Consider the following 13787-nt stretch of genomic DNA (forward strand, 5'->3'; position numbering starts at 1 on the left):
TTCCCAAGCCTGCACTGATCCACTTTAGTCCCATACTGAAGTCCCCCTGTGGTGGTGTGCTCAGAGGAGCTCCTTGTAGAAGCAGCAATCTTTTCGGGTTAGCTTGGGCTGTGCTGAGCCTCCTTCTTGCTGAACTCTTGCAGTTTTAGCTGTGTGCTGCTGGTGTTGGTTTCAGCATTTGCAGAGGGGCTTTACAGCATTCATAGCTTTCATAGTCCTCCTTAGGCATCTGGGCAAACACCATCCCACACAGCGAGAACGGTTATTGCTCCTCGCTGTTGTCAGCCACCCAATTTAACTCACGGCTCATCTCAAATACACTTAAAAACATGTTTCTGCCCGTCCCATCCAGACAGTGTCCTGGGAATTCAGAATAATGCTTTCTGAAGAGCCTTCTTGTCCTCGCTCTTGTTATTACTCACTTCATTACAGGGATCTGGCTCCCAGAAGGAGTCCAAGATGCCCTCACACAGTTGTCTTCCCTCTGGATCAGAGGACACCATTGTGACTTTCTTTTCTCTTGGATGTTCTCTGCTGGTCAGGACTTCTGCTCTGAGCATACTGGGCAAGAGCAAAGACCCAGGGAGGCTGGTACCCAAGCTCCGGTGGTGACCAGCAGCAGGTGCCAAGGGGAAAAAATGTATGGAGAAGGACAAACAGCACCAATATTTCTTCTCATGTACTCTTCCTCCCAGCATCTATGGCCAAGGGGATGTATATTCCAGAGCTTCTTGTCTACAGCTCTATTTTGATGGCTTTTTATCCCAGGACTTTGTCCCATTGCTTTCTGAGCTCCCCCCCCCTTTTTATTTTTTTTATTTTTTTTATTTCTTTGCCCATGAGGAGGAATCCCAGTCTGTTTAACTGATGCCTATAAGGGAGCTGTCCTGCTCTTGCTGCGCTTTCTGCCTCTCTTCCAGGTTGCCTTTTTGAGACTGCCTGCCTTTCATCCCACGGCAGCTTAATTTCCTGAAGGGCCTTGGCTGAGGGACCCTGCCAAAATCCCACTGGAAATCCAAACACGTTCAGCACATCATGCCAAGGAGGCAGCACTTGGTTATGCAGAGATTTCGCTTGTGTCAGGTAGTCCTGCAGAGCTTCTAACTTGCATAGCAAACAAATGGATTTCCTTTGTTCCTTTTCTGAGGGAAAACCATTGCAGAAAGATTGCAGCCTACAGCAGTAAGTGCCCCTGCCACTCTTTTATACCCTCTAGATGATGTCTACAGATATTCCTTGAGGTCTGACATATTCATGCAAGCATCACTTGCCTTTTCTGTCACAGACAAGGGTAGTAGAGATTGTTTGAAGTGATCTGTAAGGATGTAGTCTGTTCAGAAATCAAATTTGGAGTTATCATAGGATAGTTTGGGTTGGAAGGGACCTTAAAGACTGTCTGCTTCCAACCCCTCTGCCACCGGCAGGGACATCTCCCACCAGACCAGATTGCCCAAAGCCCCATCAAGCCTGGCCTTGAGCACCTGCAGGGATGGGGCATCCGAAGCTTCTCTGGGCAGCCTGTGCCAGTGCCTCACTACCCTCTGAGTGAAAAATTTCTTCCTTCTATAAAATTTAAACCTACCCTATTTTAGTTTAAAGCCATTTCTCTTTGTTCTGTCAGTACACCCGCTAACACAGTCCCTCCCCAGCTATCCTGTAGCCCCCTTTAGGCACTGGCAGGTTGCTGTAAGGTTCCCCTGGAGCCTTCTCTTCTCCAGGCTGAACAACCCCAACTTTTGGTCATTGGTAGGAGCTGGGAGCAGTGAAAGACAAGGTTTAGACTCTGTGCAGTATGATTTGTTGCATCAATAGCCTAGTTTCCCCAGAATTCTCCATTTGGACTGGCTTGTTGCCTTGGCAATATCCTTTCCTGAAAATTCGTATTATTTTGTGTTTTCCAGATCTCTACTTCTGTCAGTGTGATCTTACCAAACTTGCAAGCAAGCATATGTTTTTATTAAATGCTTTTTATTCCAAGATCTCTTTTAAGCTGAATTCATGTAAGTGCAAAACTGAAAAAACAAGTTAGCTTAATTTTGTCAGCTGCTAGAAATGCAAGAGGACAGCCATGGGTATGAGATCTGATCCTGGTTTGCAAAGGGACCCATCCCTACAATTGTACTTAGTTCCAGCTAAACATTAGAAACTAAAGACCCCTCTGTGTGATAAAAAGGCTGGGTTGATACAACGCTCAGGGTCTTCAGGTATCTATGCTGTGGGTGATGTAGCACAGACATTTTGCCAGTCTGTGTCTAGCAGAGCAAAACACTTCTTAGTGGGCTTTCAGTTCCTCAGCATGTCACATAAAGATCTGCAGAGCTCAGGAAGCAATTTACAATCTTAAAAATAATGCAGCAAGACCTAGCTAATAGCACATCTTTCCGTCCACATTTCAGTGAGAAAGCCATCGTTGGCAATACGTCTTCCACCGAGCACTGCTATTTTTTCCTCTCCCTCCCTTGTTCCCCTTCCTTCTGTTCATTTTAAGTGCTGCTGCTGCTTCCCTATTCTTTCTCATCCTTGAATCATGTCATTAAAATCCAGCTTTCCTCCGCATTTGGTTTTAAGCTCCTCACTCATACATTCAGGGCAACACCTACTTCATCCACATCTTTTTTTTTGGACTCGTCTCCTCCATTTTCCTTCTGTGTCCCAGAGCTGTCTTTCCTCCCACGTGTTCTCTTTATTTTCCATCAGGCTGTTTGCTGCTATGCCTGGAAGGGACAGGAGCAGATCAGAGGAGCAGAGAGAGAAAAATTAAAACCTAACAGAACAATTTCAAGCTGCATGTAGTTAAATGTTTGATTAGGTCTGGAACAGGTCTGGAACACAAGACAGTAGTGTATGGCATGGACTGAGCCATGATGCAGCTCTGAAACTCTTGATGGAGCAGAAGTGCCTCAGATGGTCTGGATAGCACATTAGTGGGAAAGAATCACATGGGAATTTCCCTTGTTTCACTGCCCAGACCTTTTCTCTGGACTAGGGAGAGTTAAATTAGGATTTTGACTTTGACTTCAGAACTCAGCACGAGGTTAACTAGACCCCGGTCTCTTCAGAGATGCCTTTCAGCATCGAGGCGATACCAGCAATCTTTGCTGTGGGCACTGATGTGGGTGGCTGGTGTTTGAGCCGACAGCGATGGGGATGCAGGCCGGGGCAGTTGTATGTTAGAAGAAAGAGGGAGCCGTGGAAGCTCCTTATTTGGGTGACTGCTTTGTTCAGACCATCCCCTCCTGCCCGCCTGCTGCAGCCCTCGGCAGCTCCGGGCGGAGAATGCTGGAGCCCTTCCAAGGCTGGGACCAAGCGAGCTGGGCCCGGAGCCTTGTGACACTCCGGTGCACATGGGCTGAATGAAATCTAAAGAATTTAAAATCCCAACGAAATGTGTTGGGACAGAACCTCTGAAAAAATGTTGTTGTTGGATTTAATCAGCGGCGCCGAGCGAGCAGGTCGCACTGGCTCAGCACCCAAGCACAAAGGGAGCACGTCAGGTCATCGCAAGGGCAACGGGAGAATAAAAAGGGCAGGATGGAAAATAAAAGCCCCGGGCCAGGAGCGTGACAGGGGGAGAGCTGCCAGCTTCCTAAACGCTTGTTCAGAGCCAGCTTTCCAGAGAGGCTGGGCTTTGTTGGTCATCGGGGATTATATGCACCTATGGCTGAGCTGGACTGAGCTTGTTTTCTGTAAATACAGGTTTGTTCAGCAGGAATCCCGATGATCCACAGCTCGGTGCCACAGCCACAGCAGCCTACAGAGTTACTGTATAGGTGCGGGCAGTGGGAGAGCCACCGAAGCTGTAGGGCCCACGCTGCGTACCAAAGCCTGAATTGAGCTGTTCCTGAAAGCCAGGGGAGTTTGTCAGGCTGCTTTGGCAATGCTGGAGAGAATCGACAGCCCCATAAGCATCTCCTGTGCTTTGCTATGGGGTCAGGAATGAGAAAGCTGGGAGCAAATGGTGCTTTTGCCCCACAGCACATCCAAGCAACTGGGAAAATGTATGGCTAACCCCGGGCAGCTCCAGCACAAGGCACTGGTTAGCCAGCCGGGCATCCCTCTGGCATCTTGGGCAGGTTGTCCATGCTGGAATTGGCCAGCAATGCTAGAGGTGGCTGCCAGGACTTTACCAGCACAGGCTCAGGCTTGACGAAGAACAACTCTTGTATTGTCCAGACAGTTCAGGTTATGTTATTGAAGATGGAATTAAAACTGTTTCAGACCTAGAGTAAAAATATTTAGTATTTATATATTTCTAGATATTCTTTCAGTGTTTTAGAAGCTGAATTGCTACCAGATAGGGAAGACATTGATATTCGAAGCAATGAAAGTGAAATTAGAAAATACCTGTTTGCCCAGAATACAGTGAAAGGAAACTTCTCTCTTCACCTTCCTACAGGCTTAACTGGAGTTATGGGTCAGAGCACACCAGCTGCACTGGGACTCACCTTCTCCCTTCTTCCCAGAGTAAATGCAAGGGGATGAAAGGAAGAAAGGGCCAGAACATTGTCAGTACCTCACTGCACGCAGAGAGCTTAGTGGGATTCGGTCTCCTGGCTGAATAAGGGGTCTATGGGAACTATAATAAGGCCAGATTACAAAATGAATATTTCTTCTTTCCTGCCTGAGAGCTGTATTCAAGATCACTTAGCATATTTAGGAAGCTTATCTGTCCATTATGATTACCAAGAGCAGCCTGAAATCTGATTTCTTCAGTTTTTAATAGCAGTCCGTCCTGCAGGTGCAGCCAGTCTCCTCAGTAGATGTGAATCTTGTGTCCTGAAGTGCTCAGGTAGGTGCCACCTGAACTGTGCCATCACTTTCTTGCCTTGCAGGCTAGCAGGAGAAGAGCAGAAGGAAACGAGGGGCTTTCTCCTTGCTACACAGGCGTTTTTGGGAATGGCTCATCCCTGCCGGTGGTGCAGCTCAGTACCATTTGGAAGAGGCATTTCTTCCTGGGTAGTTTTGCCAACCCTGTCTGTCCAAGAGGTGGGAATGGCAGAAATGTGCATTCCTGTGCCCTGGTAAAATGCAATCTGCTCTCTCCTGCAATGTGCAGAGAGTTACAGTTTCAGGGCCATCAGTTACAACACACAGCAATGAGCTACAGGAAGAAATATGTAGACTTCATGACTCATAACACGCCCAAAGCTTGTACTTTATGGGCCATAGCTGTGTCACACTCTTATGGAGCTATGGTGTACACAATATTTCAAAACTGTAGGTTGTAGGAACCAGGATAAAAGCAAGAGCCTTTATAATCTGATATCACTAGAGATGAGGACGTATTTTTTCCTGTTGGTTCATACATGCATACCTTCCCTGCACCCTCACTCGGTTGTGTGATGTCTCCAGGCGTGACTGCAGTAAAGACAGAAATATCAGCCCACGTATTTTCCCAGTGGAAAGTTCAGAGGGCAGCTTGCTGTCATTTGGGAAATCCTGTTTTGGAAAATACTTGAATGACTGGGGAATTTGTAACTGTATGTGTAATACTGGAAGTTTAATATAGATTTCTCAGTTATTTTGCTTGTACTTCAGTTTGAGTCAGTGGTGATGTGTGTGCTGAGCTTCTTTCAATCAACCAAAAAAAAAGGGGCAAAAACACAATCTGAGTTTCAGGTAGCAAAGAATCAAAGTGTGATCATCACACAGTCTGTAGCAACTTACTACCCTCTCTGCCCCCAATAAATAGTTAGGTAATAGAAGTGTTTTTAGTTCACAAAATATGGCAAGTTGCCTGAGGTTTGGTGATTTACAGAGCACTCAACTGATGGCATCCTTTCACTACTGAAAAAAAATCTTACTTTTTATTTAAAAAAGTTGTAATCCTTGTTCCTACAGAGAAAGACCTGCACATGTGACCCAAGAGCATGTAAAAATCTCTACTTGCATGCATGTGTGTGCGTGTGTGTGTGCATTGCAAACTGGTAATTTCTAAGCCTGTCCCAAGATAGCTGCATGTTTTTTTTTGTTGTTGGTAATACTATCTGTCTCTCAGGGGAGAGAAGAAGCCAACCCTATTTATAGTTCAGATGCACTGTCAAGTGCTGTCTTTCACAACAGCTTTATAAATGCTTTGGGACAGATTCTCAGCTGGCACAAACGAGCAGGAAAAGAGAAGTCATGCCAGTTTCTGTTAGCCGAGAAAGCTAGCAAAATAACCAGGAGGGTCAGCAAGCACTTCAGATACAGTCCAAGCCACCCCACCGCGCCGCGGTGACCCGTGTCTGCAAGTGCAAGCGCTGCCCTAGGTGGCTGTTAATCCTGGGTCACGCGTCTGGAGATGGCAAATGGCGCCACGCACTGCGAGCAGCCAGCAGAGATGGTAAAAAATACTGGGCATGGAGGGCGTGCTTTGTGACAGGGTCAGGAGCTGGGCTTCTCTCGCCATAATGTGTTAGAAATTCAGCATACGATTAACTTGCAATGGCAAGTGCTCTGTGGAAAAATGTGTATTAGATGTACGAAACTAAAGCAGTAGTGTGATAAGAGGAGCTCGTCTCAGCTTTTTAACCGAACGGCTAAATAATGCAGTAATGTGTTCAAAAGCATTTCAGCTGCATAGGAACCTAATGGCATCTTTACAGAGATAGAAGCAGACAGGGGTCCAGTCCCCCTCGGTGACCATTGCAGGATTTTTTTTTTTTTTTTATCTTCTCCCTCTAAACTACCGCAAATAAGACTTTTCCAGATGGGACTCCAGCATGAAGATGAGTTGGTTATGGCAAGCAAAAGAGCTGTAGCGGGAGAGTAAGAGAAAAATCACAACTTAAAAATACTTGTGAAACGAGTCTTGGCCAAACGCTTGGAAGATTTTAGGTCTGCTTTCCTGCTGATCGTGTCTTGAGTCAAATGAGACAGAACTCATGCAAAATATTTCGCAAACCACATCCCGATGTGGCCAATGCCCTTGTGGTTCATCTGCTTAGTCACTCAACTGTAGGAGACATCTGTTCACCACAACAGGTCTTAAAGCAAAGTATCTAACAACTCCTTTTTTACTGATGTCTTGTCCCTCTGTTACTCTCCTTATGGGACTGGTTGTCTTCTACTGATGAATTCTTCTAGTCCCAGGGATGGCTGTGTGCACATGGTAGAGGCAATGTCTGTGCATGTGGTACCAAGATCCTAGTCTTGGCAGGACTTTTGTGGTGGGACAGGACTGATGGCTTCTTCAAGGGCTGTTCCCTGCTGGTGTAGGAAGTGTTGATGCCACAAGCCCCTGGGGCTGGACTTACTGAATAAGCCCAGAAACTGAAGGAGCCTCCCAAAGAGCCATGCAGGTGGTAGATTGGAGGCACTGCCAGTTTGCTGGTTGTTGGTAGCCTCTTGCAGGTATTCAGACTGGGAGATGCAGTTGTTCGTAGGAGCCAAATGTTTAAGCCACATGGAGCACAATTTACAGGGAGAGGAGAAATGTCCCTCTGATATAGGTAGATACTCAGTATTGTAGATACCCATGTTTTCCAACATCCAAAATCCAAAATTACCTTTTGGGCTTTCTCGGTATGCGCTGATCCAATGCTCCTCTGCTTTCTTTCCATCCAGGGATGGTATCAGAAGTGCTCTCCTCTGTGGAGTGGTGTGATCTCTTCTGATCTTTTTGGCAGCATGATGCACTCCGATCCTCCAGGGCTAGGAATAAGTCAGCAGCCCGGTGTTGCCACAATAAGAAAATAACCTTTTCTTTGAGGATTAAGCTTAGTAGATTCACAGAGGTGTAGCATTTGCAAATAATTAAAACTGGATTTAGGTACAAAAGAGCATAGTTTTTTGCTGTAGGTTTTGAATCCTTTTCTGTCTTCCCATTTACATTAGGACTGACAAATATCCATACATAAGCTCTTCAGAACAGTCAGGAATTGGTGCCTGGGCTTGCTCCAAAGGCACTTGTTATTTTCAATGGGGAGGTTGTCCCCATGTCGTACAACACTACAAGAAGGAGTGATCAGTTTTCCGTTTATTCATCTGATCAGTGTTTTAGCTGAAAGTACATTGAAATGACTTCCTCTTTTTCATGCACAATCAGGCATGAAAACATGCATGTCATTTAATCTGCACCTGCAAATGCTGGCCAAGAAGTTGCAAGCCAACTTTAATTAGAAATGCTTTAATCGAGCATCTCTTTTTCCTTCAAAGCAAAAAAAATCTTCCATTCAGACACTAAGGACCTTTCACATATCATCACTTCACTCACACATTCACAAAAACTCAACAAATCAAATGCATACTCAAGCACAGTATCAGACCAAGTGTTTTTGCTAGTGGAAATCACTCTTTGATTAAAGTGTATTTAGTTCTTCATCATGCTATCCAGTGTCTTCAAACCCACTGCATTTTATTATTCATGTTAGCTCACTAATTAATCTCCAGCAGTTTCCTCAAAATCTTTAAGAATTATTCATTCCTTTTCATATCAAAGAGCATTTTCAAGTACTTTTGTTTGCCTTGCGGCTTGAAGGTTGTTGTGTGTGTTTACAGGGGAATGTGCCTTCCTGGTCACTGTGCCCCGGGAGCACTCCTGGGGTTTTGGAGCTGGGTTTCTCACGAACCAGGACAAAGGAAGGAGGAGTGTGTCGTGTTGCTCAGACACACCAGACTCAACATTTGATGTTAAAAATGGCCCTTACTCCAACTGTGTGCTTTGGAGTGAGACCAGTGGCTAAATTTAGGCAGGGTGAGCATAGCTGTCAGTCCCGCACGCGGTGTTCGCCACCACCCACTCTCCATTATCATTTTACAAAGAGAGGAGCTTCCTGTTGGTGTTCAAACATTTTGAATGACATTGGACAGGTTTGCTCTGCTCTTCTTGTTATTTAGACATGATTGCAGCGCTGCTGTGCTATTCATGCTTTTACAAATTGTGCTAAATGCTGTTCAGCAGGACAAGCAGCCACTTGGTTCAGCAAAAGAACTGAAAAAAAATGTGATGACAAAGTTCTTATCTGCTTTTTAGTAAGTATTTAAGCCTCTAAAGTAACTGTCTGCCAGCTTCCGAGTTTTTCTGCTACCTCTTGTTTCGAGAAATGTAATGATTTATTTGGAATAAGCAAAGTCAGAAGTCTGCCTCCAGGCTCTGAAGTGTGAGTAAGGCACCAGTATCAGGTGAGCAGCCTGAGGAGTGGAGACTTCAGTGTTGCTGACGTTCTGTGTATTTCTAGATAGTAAGAGTGGGATAGCGAAAAAAGCATATACCAGCTCGGCATCACCAAGGAGTCTTCTCTGATCCAGCCCAACCAGCTCTGCAGTGCCTTTAGAAAGGACTTAAGTCACCTTCCTGGATGCATTCTGATTGTATCTCCAAAAGATGCAGGTTGTCAGACTAGATAATGTTTGCATCTTCTTCTCTAGAGGGAAATTTTTTTCATTAATTTCCTTCTTTGCCCAAAGGAGATCATTTAAGCCTTGAATTTTACAGGTGAAGAGCTCTTGATTTGGTAACCTTTGAGATAATTTCAACACAGTACTGAAAATGCTGCTTCTTTGTCCCAGAACAGACATATGAGATATTGACAACTCTGACATTTCAGGAAATGATTTGTTAAAGACAAATTGCTTCCAGTGTTTAGTATAGTTATCAGTGGTGAAGTGACATCTGAAAAAGCAACACAATAAGAGTCCGGTGCTGCAACCTTCAGAAGTGAGAAAATGTTTTGCCTGTAAGGTCAACTCAGAGCGGTGCTGCATGCACTGTGGAGAAAAATCATGCAGAAAAAAAATCCCATTCAAGGCAATTACCTGCATTTTTATAACTCAGGCGATGTTTTTGTGTTTCTCCAGCAATGCGATTGGTCCGCTCGTCGCGCTCTGGCTGATCTATGAGCAAGGTGGTGTCATGCAAGAGGCGTCAACTCCTGTCTGGCTGCTGTTTTATGGAGGCGTTGGGATCTGCGTGGGTCTCTGGGTCTGGGGTAGAAGAGTTATCCAGACCATGGGTAAAGACCTCACTCCAATCACACCATCAAGGTAGGCGCGCAGTTATCGTAACGCTGTATGAACCTTGTGTGTGAACCAGTCTGGGAAACTGCTGCTGTAGTATTTTGTCTGTCTGCTGTTTTTGCTGTGCTTTGATTTTAATGATAACCTGGCTTCGACTTCTGCGTCTTTCTAAAAAGAGGAAGGAAGAAAGAAAGGAAGGAAGGATGAAAAAAGAAAGAAAGGATGAAAAAAAAGAAAGAGGGAGAAAGAAAGAAAAGATATCCTTGTAAACTAACACGGAGTGGGCTTGGACATAGTCTACGTGAGCAGAGTCTTCTGCTGGTGCCCTAACTAACATGCCAGAAGGTGCTTGTGGAAGTGGCGAGTATACAATGGCTTTCCCAGTATGCTTCAGACCATTAAAAACATATGTATTCATTACAGTAATTTTTGTCCTTGATGCATACTAGACCTCTGCTGATGCTTAGCTGAATCACTAATTAGGCATGATTCACTGCAGCGTAGACTAGCAAAAGTTCCTGACGCAATGAGCCGTGCTGCCGGTTTACTGCAGGTGACTAGCCTGTACTGTTTCCATTATTCAGCAGTTCCTTGCTCTCTTAACTTTATTTCTGTGACAAAAATCAGTCGGAGATAAACGATTGAAGAAGAAACGGGTAAGACTTTGGCACACTGCATGGTATCAGTCCGAGCTGATGCAAAGAGTGATTGTGAAGTGTTTTCTTATGCTTCCCGCAGTGGATTCACTATTGAGTTGGCTTCGGCGTTCACAGTTGTGGTAGCTTCCAATGTTGGACTTCCTGTCAGTACTACACACTGCAAGGTATGCCTTCGCCGAGAGACTGCAGTCAGGGCAGTCTGGACTGTTCACCTTAAACTGTGCTGCTCGAACCAGTGGATAATGGCACGTTTCTGTAAGGGAAACACGGAGAGGGGAAGATGCCTTTAAAACAAATCAGGCTTCTAAAAAAATGGACTGGAGTTGTCACAGTAAAGCTGTTGCAACTGGGCAAGACAGCCAGCTGAGCGTGGACTCCTTAGCAGTGGTTGAGGAAAAACATCACTTACTGGCACATGGCCTCAATCTCAAAGCAAACAATTGCAGGGGCATGTGGCAATGAAGAGCCTGGTTCCCTCCAAAGGTGCCATTTGAACCTGGTCATGTAGCGTTTCTCCCTTGTTCAGAGGCTGCGCACCATTCATCATTTATACTTCACTTTCTTGATAAGTGCATGGCATGGGATTTCCTGCATATAACTCTTTTACTACAGGTTTTCCATCTGTCTTTTTTTTATTTCTTCACAGTGGATTTTGCATTGAAGTAATGTGTGCGCTAACGGTACTTGTAGCCTCAAATGTGGGTATTCCAATAAGCTCCACCCATTGCAAGGTATTGGAGTTTGCAGTGATCCCATCAGTAAATCACATCACTAGGACAAACCATAACAAAATACAAGAGATAAAGATTGTTGCAGATTGCCTTCACTATGTGATGCACCATGCAGACAGCGATTGCAAAACACCAAGGACTGCATCTAAAGCAAGTGCAGCTGAGCAAAGTCGGAATTACAAGTAATTGCACAAAAGTGTGGAATGTCTTTGATCCTTGCTTGATCATATTGAACTAATATAGACTTCTTAAAATAACATAGGCTTGTAGTTTTTGTGATCCAGGTTACATGTAGTTTACAGCCGCTTGGATGAAAAGCAGTGTTACATCCTTACGCTAATATTTTAATGTCTCTCTTCTTTTAAACCAACTCATCCTCACTTTTGTGCATTATAATACAGAATCTGCCCCCTGTAATTTGTTCTTTGAGCACATATATATGTATATATTTTTAAAAGCCCAGCTTGAACTGTAGATAAGCTCAGTAAAGGGCAGAATTTAATTGTGTCATATGCAGTAGGAGAAAACGTGTAGGGCTTGTAGGCAACACAGACTGCTTGGACATTTGCACTGCCAGAAGAACACGGTGGGCATTTGGAATTTGGTTCCCCAGCAAATTTATATGTCAAATATTCCTTCTCTCTTTCCTTTGCTTGTTCTCTTGGGCACTCAGAGCTGACTGTACACCTCACCCTCTGGCAGGGTATGGGGAGGACTCCCTGAAATCAGAGCTGCAAGACCCTCTGCTTTGGGATGCACCACCAAGCCCTAGCAGGATCAGATCCTGTGGGATTTGCTGCTGCACCCTGGGGGCCTCTGAGCTCTCCCAGCTCTGCTAGTGCAGGATTTTGGGGCTCACTGCCCCGCAGCGTGGCAGGCAGACGGCGAGACGCCAGGCAGGCTCGCCTGTGACATTGAAAGAGTCTTTAAATGCACACATCCTGCAGAACACCCAGAGTTAGTTCAATTGGCCTTTTCTAGTGAAAACCATTTCTTCAGAAAGCTCCCCTGTTGCAAAATCATTTCTTTCTTTCTGCTGTAGAGTCCTTTGAGCAGTAGCCAAGCCTGGGCTGCTCTGAAAGGCTGTTCACATTTCCCAGTATTGGCCTAACTCCGGTTCCTCTGATTTGAGCAGGGGAAGAAATAATAACAACATGAGCCACTTGTGAAAATGCTACCCCTAAAACACCTCCCTTTCAGCTGACTGTAAGTCAAATGCCCAATGAGAAGAAGAATTTGCCAGGGAGAATAATGCAGCTTTGATTATCCGCCCTGTGTGCCTGGAGCATTTTGTCAGCTGTCAGAAAAGAGAAAATGCACTTTGGTGCAGACAAATAGACTGACTTTGAATGTAAAAGGGAAATTTCTTGGAAACCATCAGCTAATGAGAGGGCTGCATTAGAATGTATTCATTGACTCGACACAGTTAAAGGCTTGGTCTTTTTGAAGGGCAGGGCACAATAACTCTTTGAAAATTACTTCCATAAAAGCAGTTAATGCAGTTAGGCTGTGCCTGCTACCTGCAGTTTGCCATGTATAATTAGATGGGATGTTCTTAATGGGAAGATCCACCTCTCAATAGGATTAGGCTGTTCCAGGATGTCACGTTATTACACCCCATTCCATGTTTCAGCAAAACAAGGTCTGGAGTTGAGAGACCAACTGGTCAAAGAAAGATAAAGCAAGCACTTAGAATAGATGTGTTCATTGTTTCCTTCAAGGGCCCAGGGAAGGTAGAAAGGAACAATTAACTGTCGTTCACTCCATGGGGAAATGTCTCTCACTGCAGAGTTTGCTACAGACACATCAGAGAAGCAGTTGCCATTGAGACAGAAATGCCTTTTTTAAAAATCAGCAGAAATATTATTTTGGCTGTTCAGCCTCTCTTGAGGTTTATCATGGAAAAGCTGGTGTGCTGTGAATACATGCCTACCCCATCTTCTTCCCAGGTAGGCAAGTGGTCAGTGCTGAGGCTTACACACAGTTCCTGTTGTTTATTACACAGTATGAGATCTAGAAACAGATATTTCTCAGCTGTAAGGGAGTCAATGTGTTGACATACTGAGATAGAGTGCAGGAGTTAGTGTTTTTTGTGTGCAAAAGCAACTTTGCTGAGGTCATGCTGTCAGCTCTGTTTTGCTCTTACTGTTTGGAAGGGGGTTGTAAGTATTCTCTGTGTTGCTATTATGAAATTAAAATAGTCTGAGTATGATTTTGATGCATCATTGCACGGAAATAAGGGAGCCAAATGCATTTCTGTAATTCCTGTTGTTCTGCTCTAAGCAGAGCATACTGAAGGCAAACTGCACTGGTTTCATTCAAACCAATCTCGAAGTAGATGTCATCTGAAATTCCACAGCTGGTGTAGTTGCCCTACACCAAAGTTTTAGCTACTCTCCTAACCTTTAGTCCATCTGAATCACTATTAATCAACTAAACTTTAACAATGTTTAAAACA

At 44.7% G+C, this 13787-nt stretch overlaps 1 protein-coding gene across 4 annotated transcripts in view; it reads left to right on the forward strand.

The window, feature by feature from the left end:
* SLC20A2 (solute carrier family 20 member 2) overlaps positions 1-13787 on the forward strand; it is a 55580-nt gene that overhangs the window by 38733 nt on the left and 3060 nt on the right. For 3 of the 4 annotated variants that reach the window (XM_082759126.1, XM_082759125.1, XM_082759127.1), the window contains exons 9-10: positions 9781-9966; positions 10678-10762. In XM_082759126.1, coding sequence (XP_082615252.1) covers positions 9781-9966; positions 10678-10762 — 271 coding nt within the window. The remainder of the gene's footprint in view (positions 1-9780; positions 9967-10677; positions 10763-13787) is intronic. The other variant, XM_082759128.1, reaches the window with a different exon arrangement.

Source organism: Aythya marila (assembly GCF_965140915.1).
Source record: "Aythya marila genome assembly, chromosome: 4".
Classification (NCBI taxonomy): Eukaryota; Metazoa; Chordata; class Aves; order Anseriformes; family Anatidae; genus Aythya; species Aythya marila.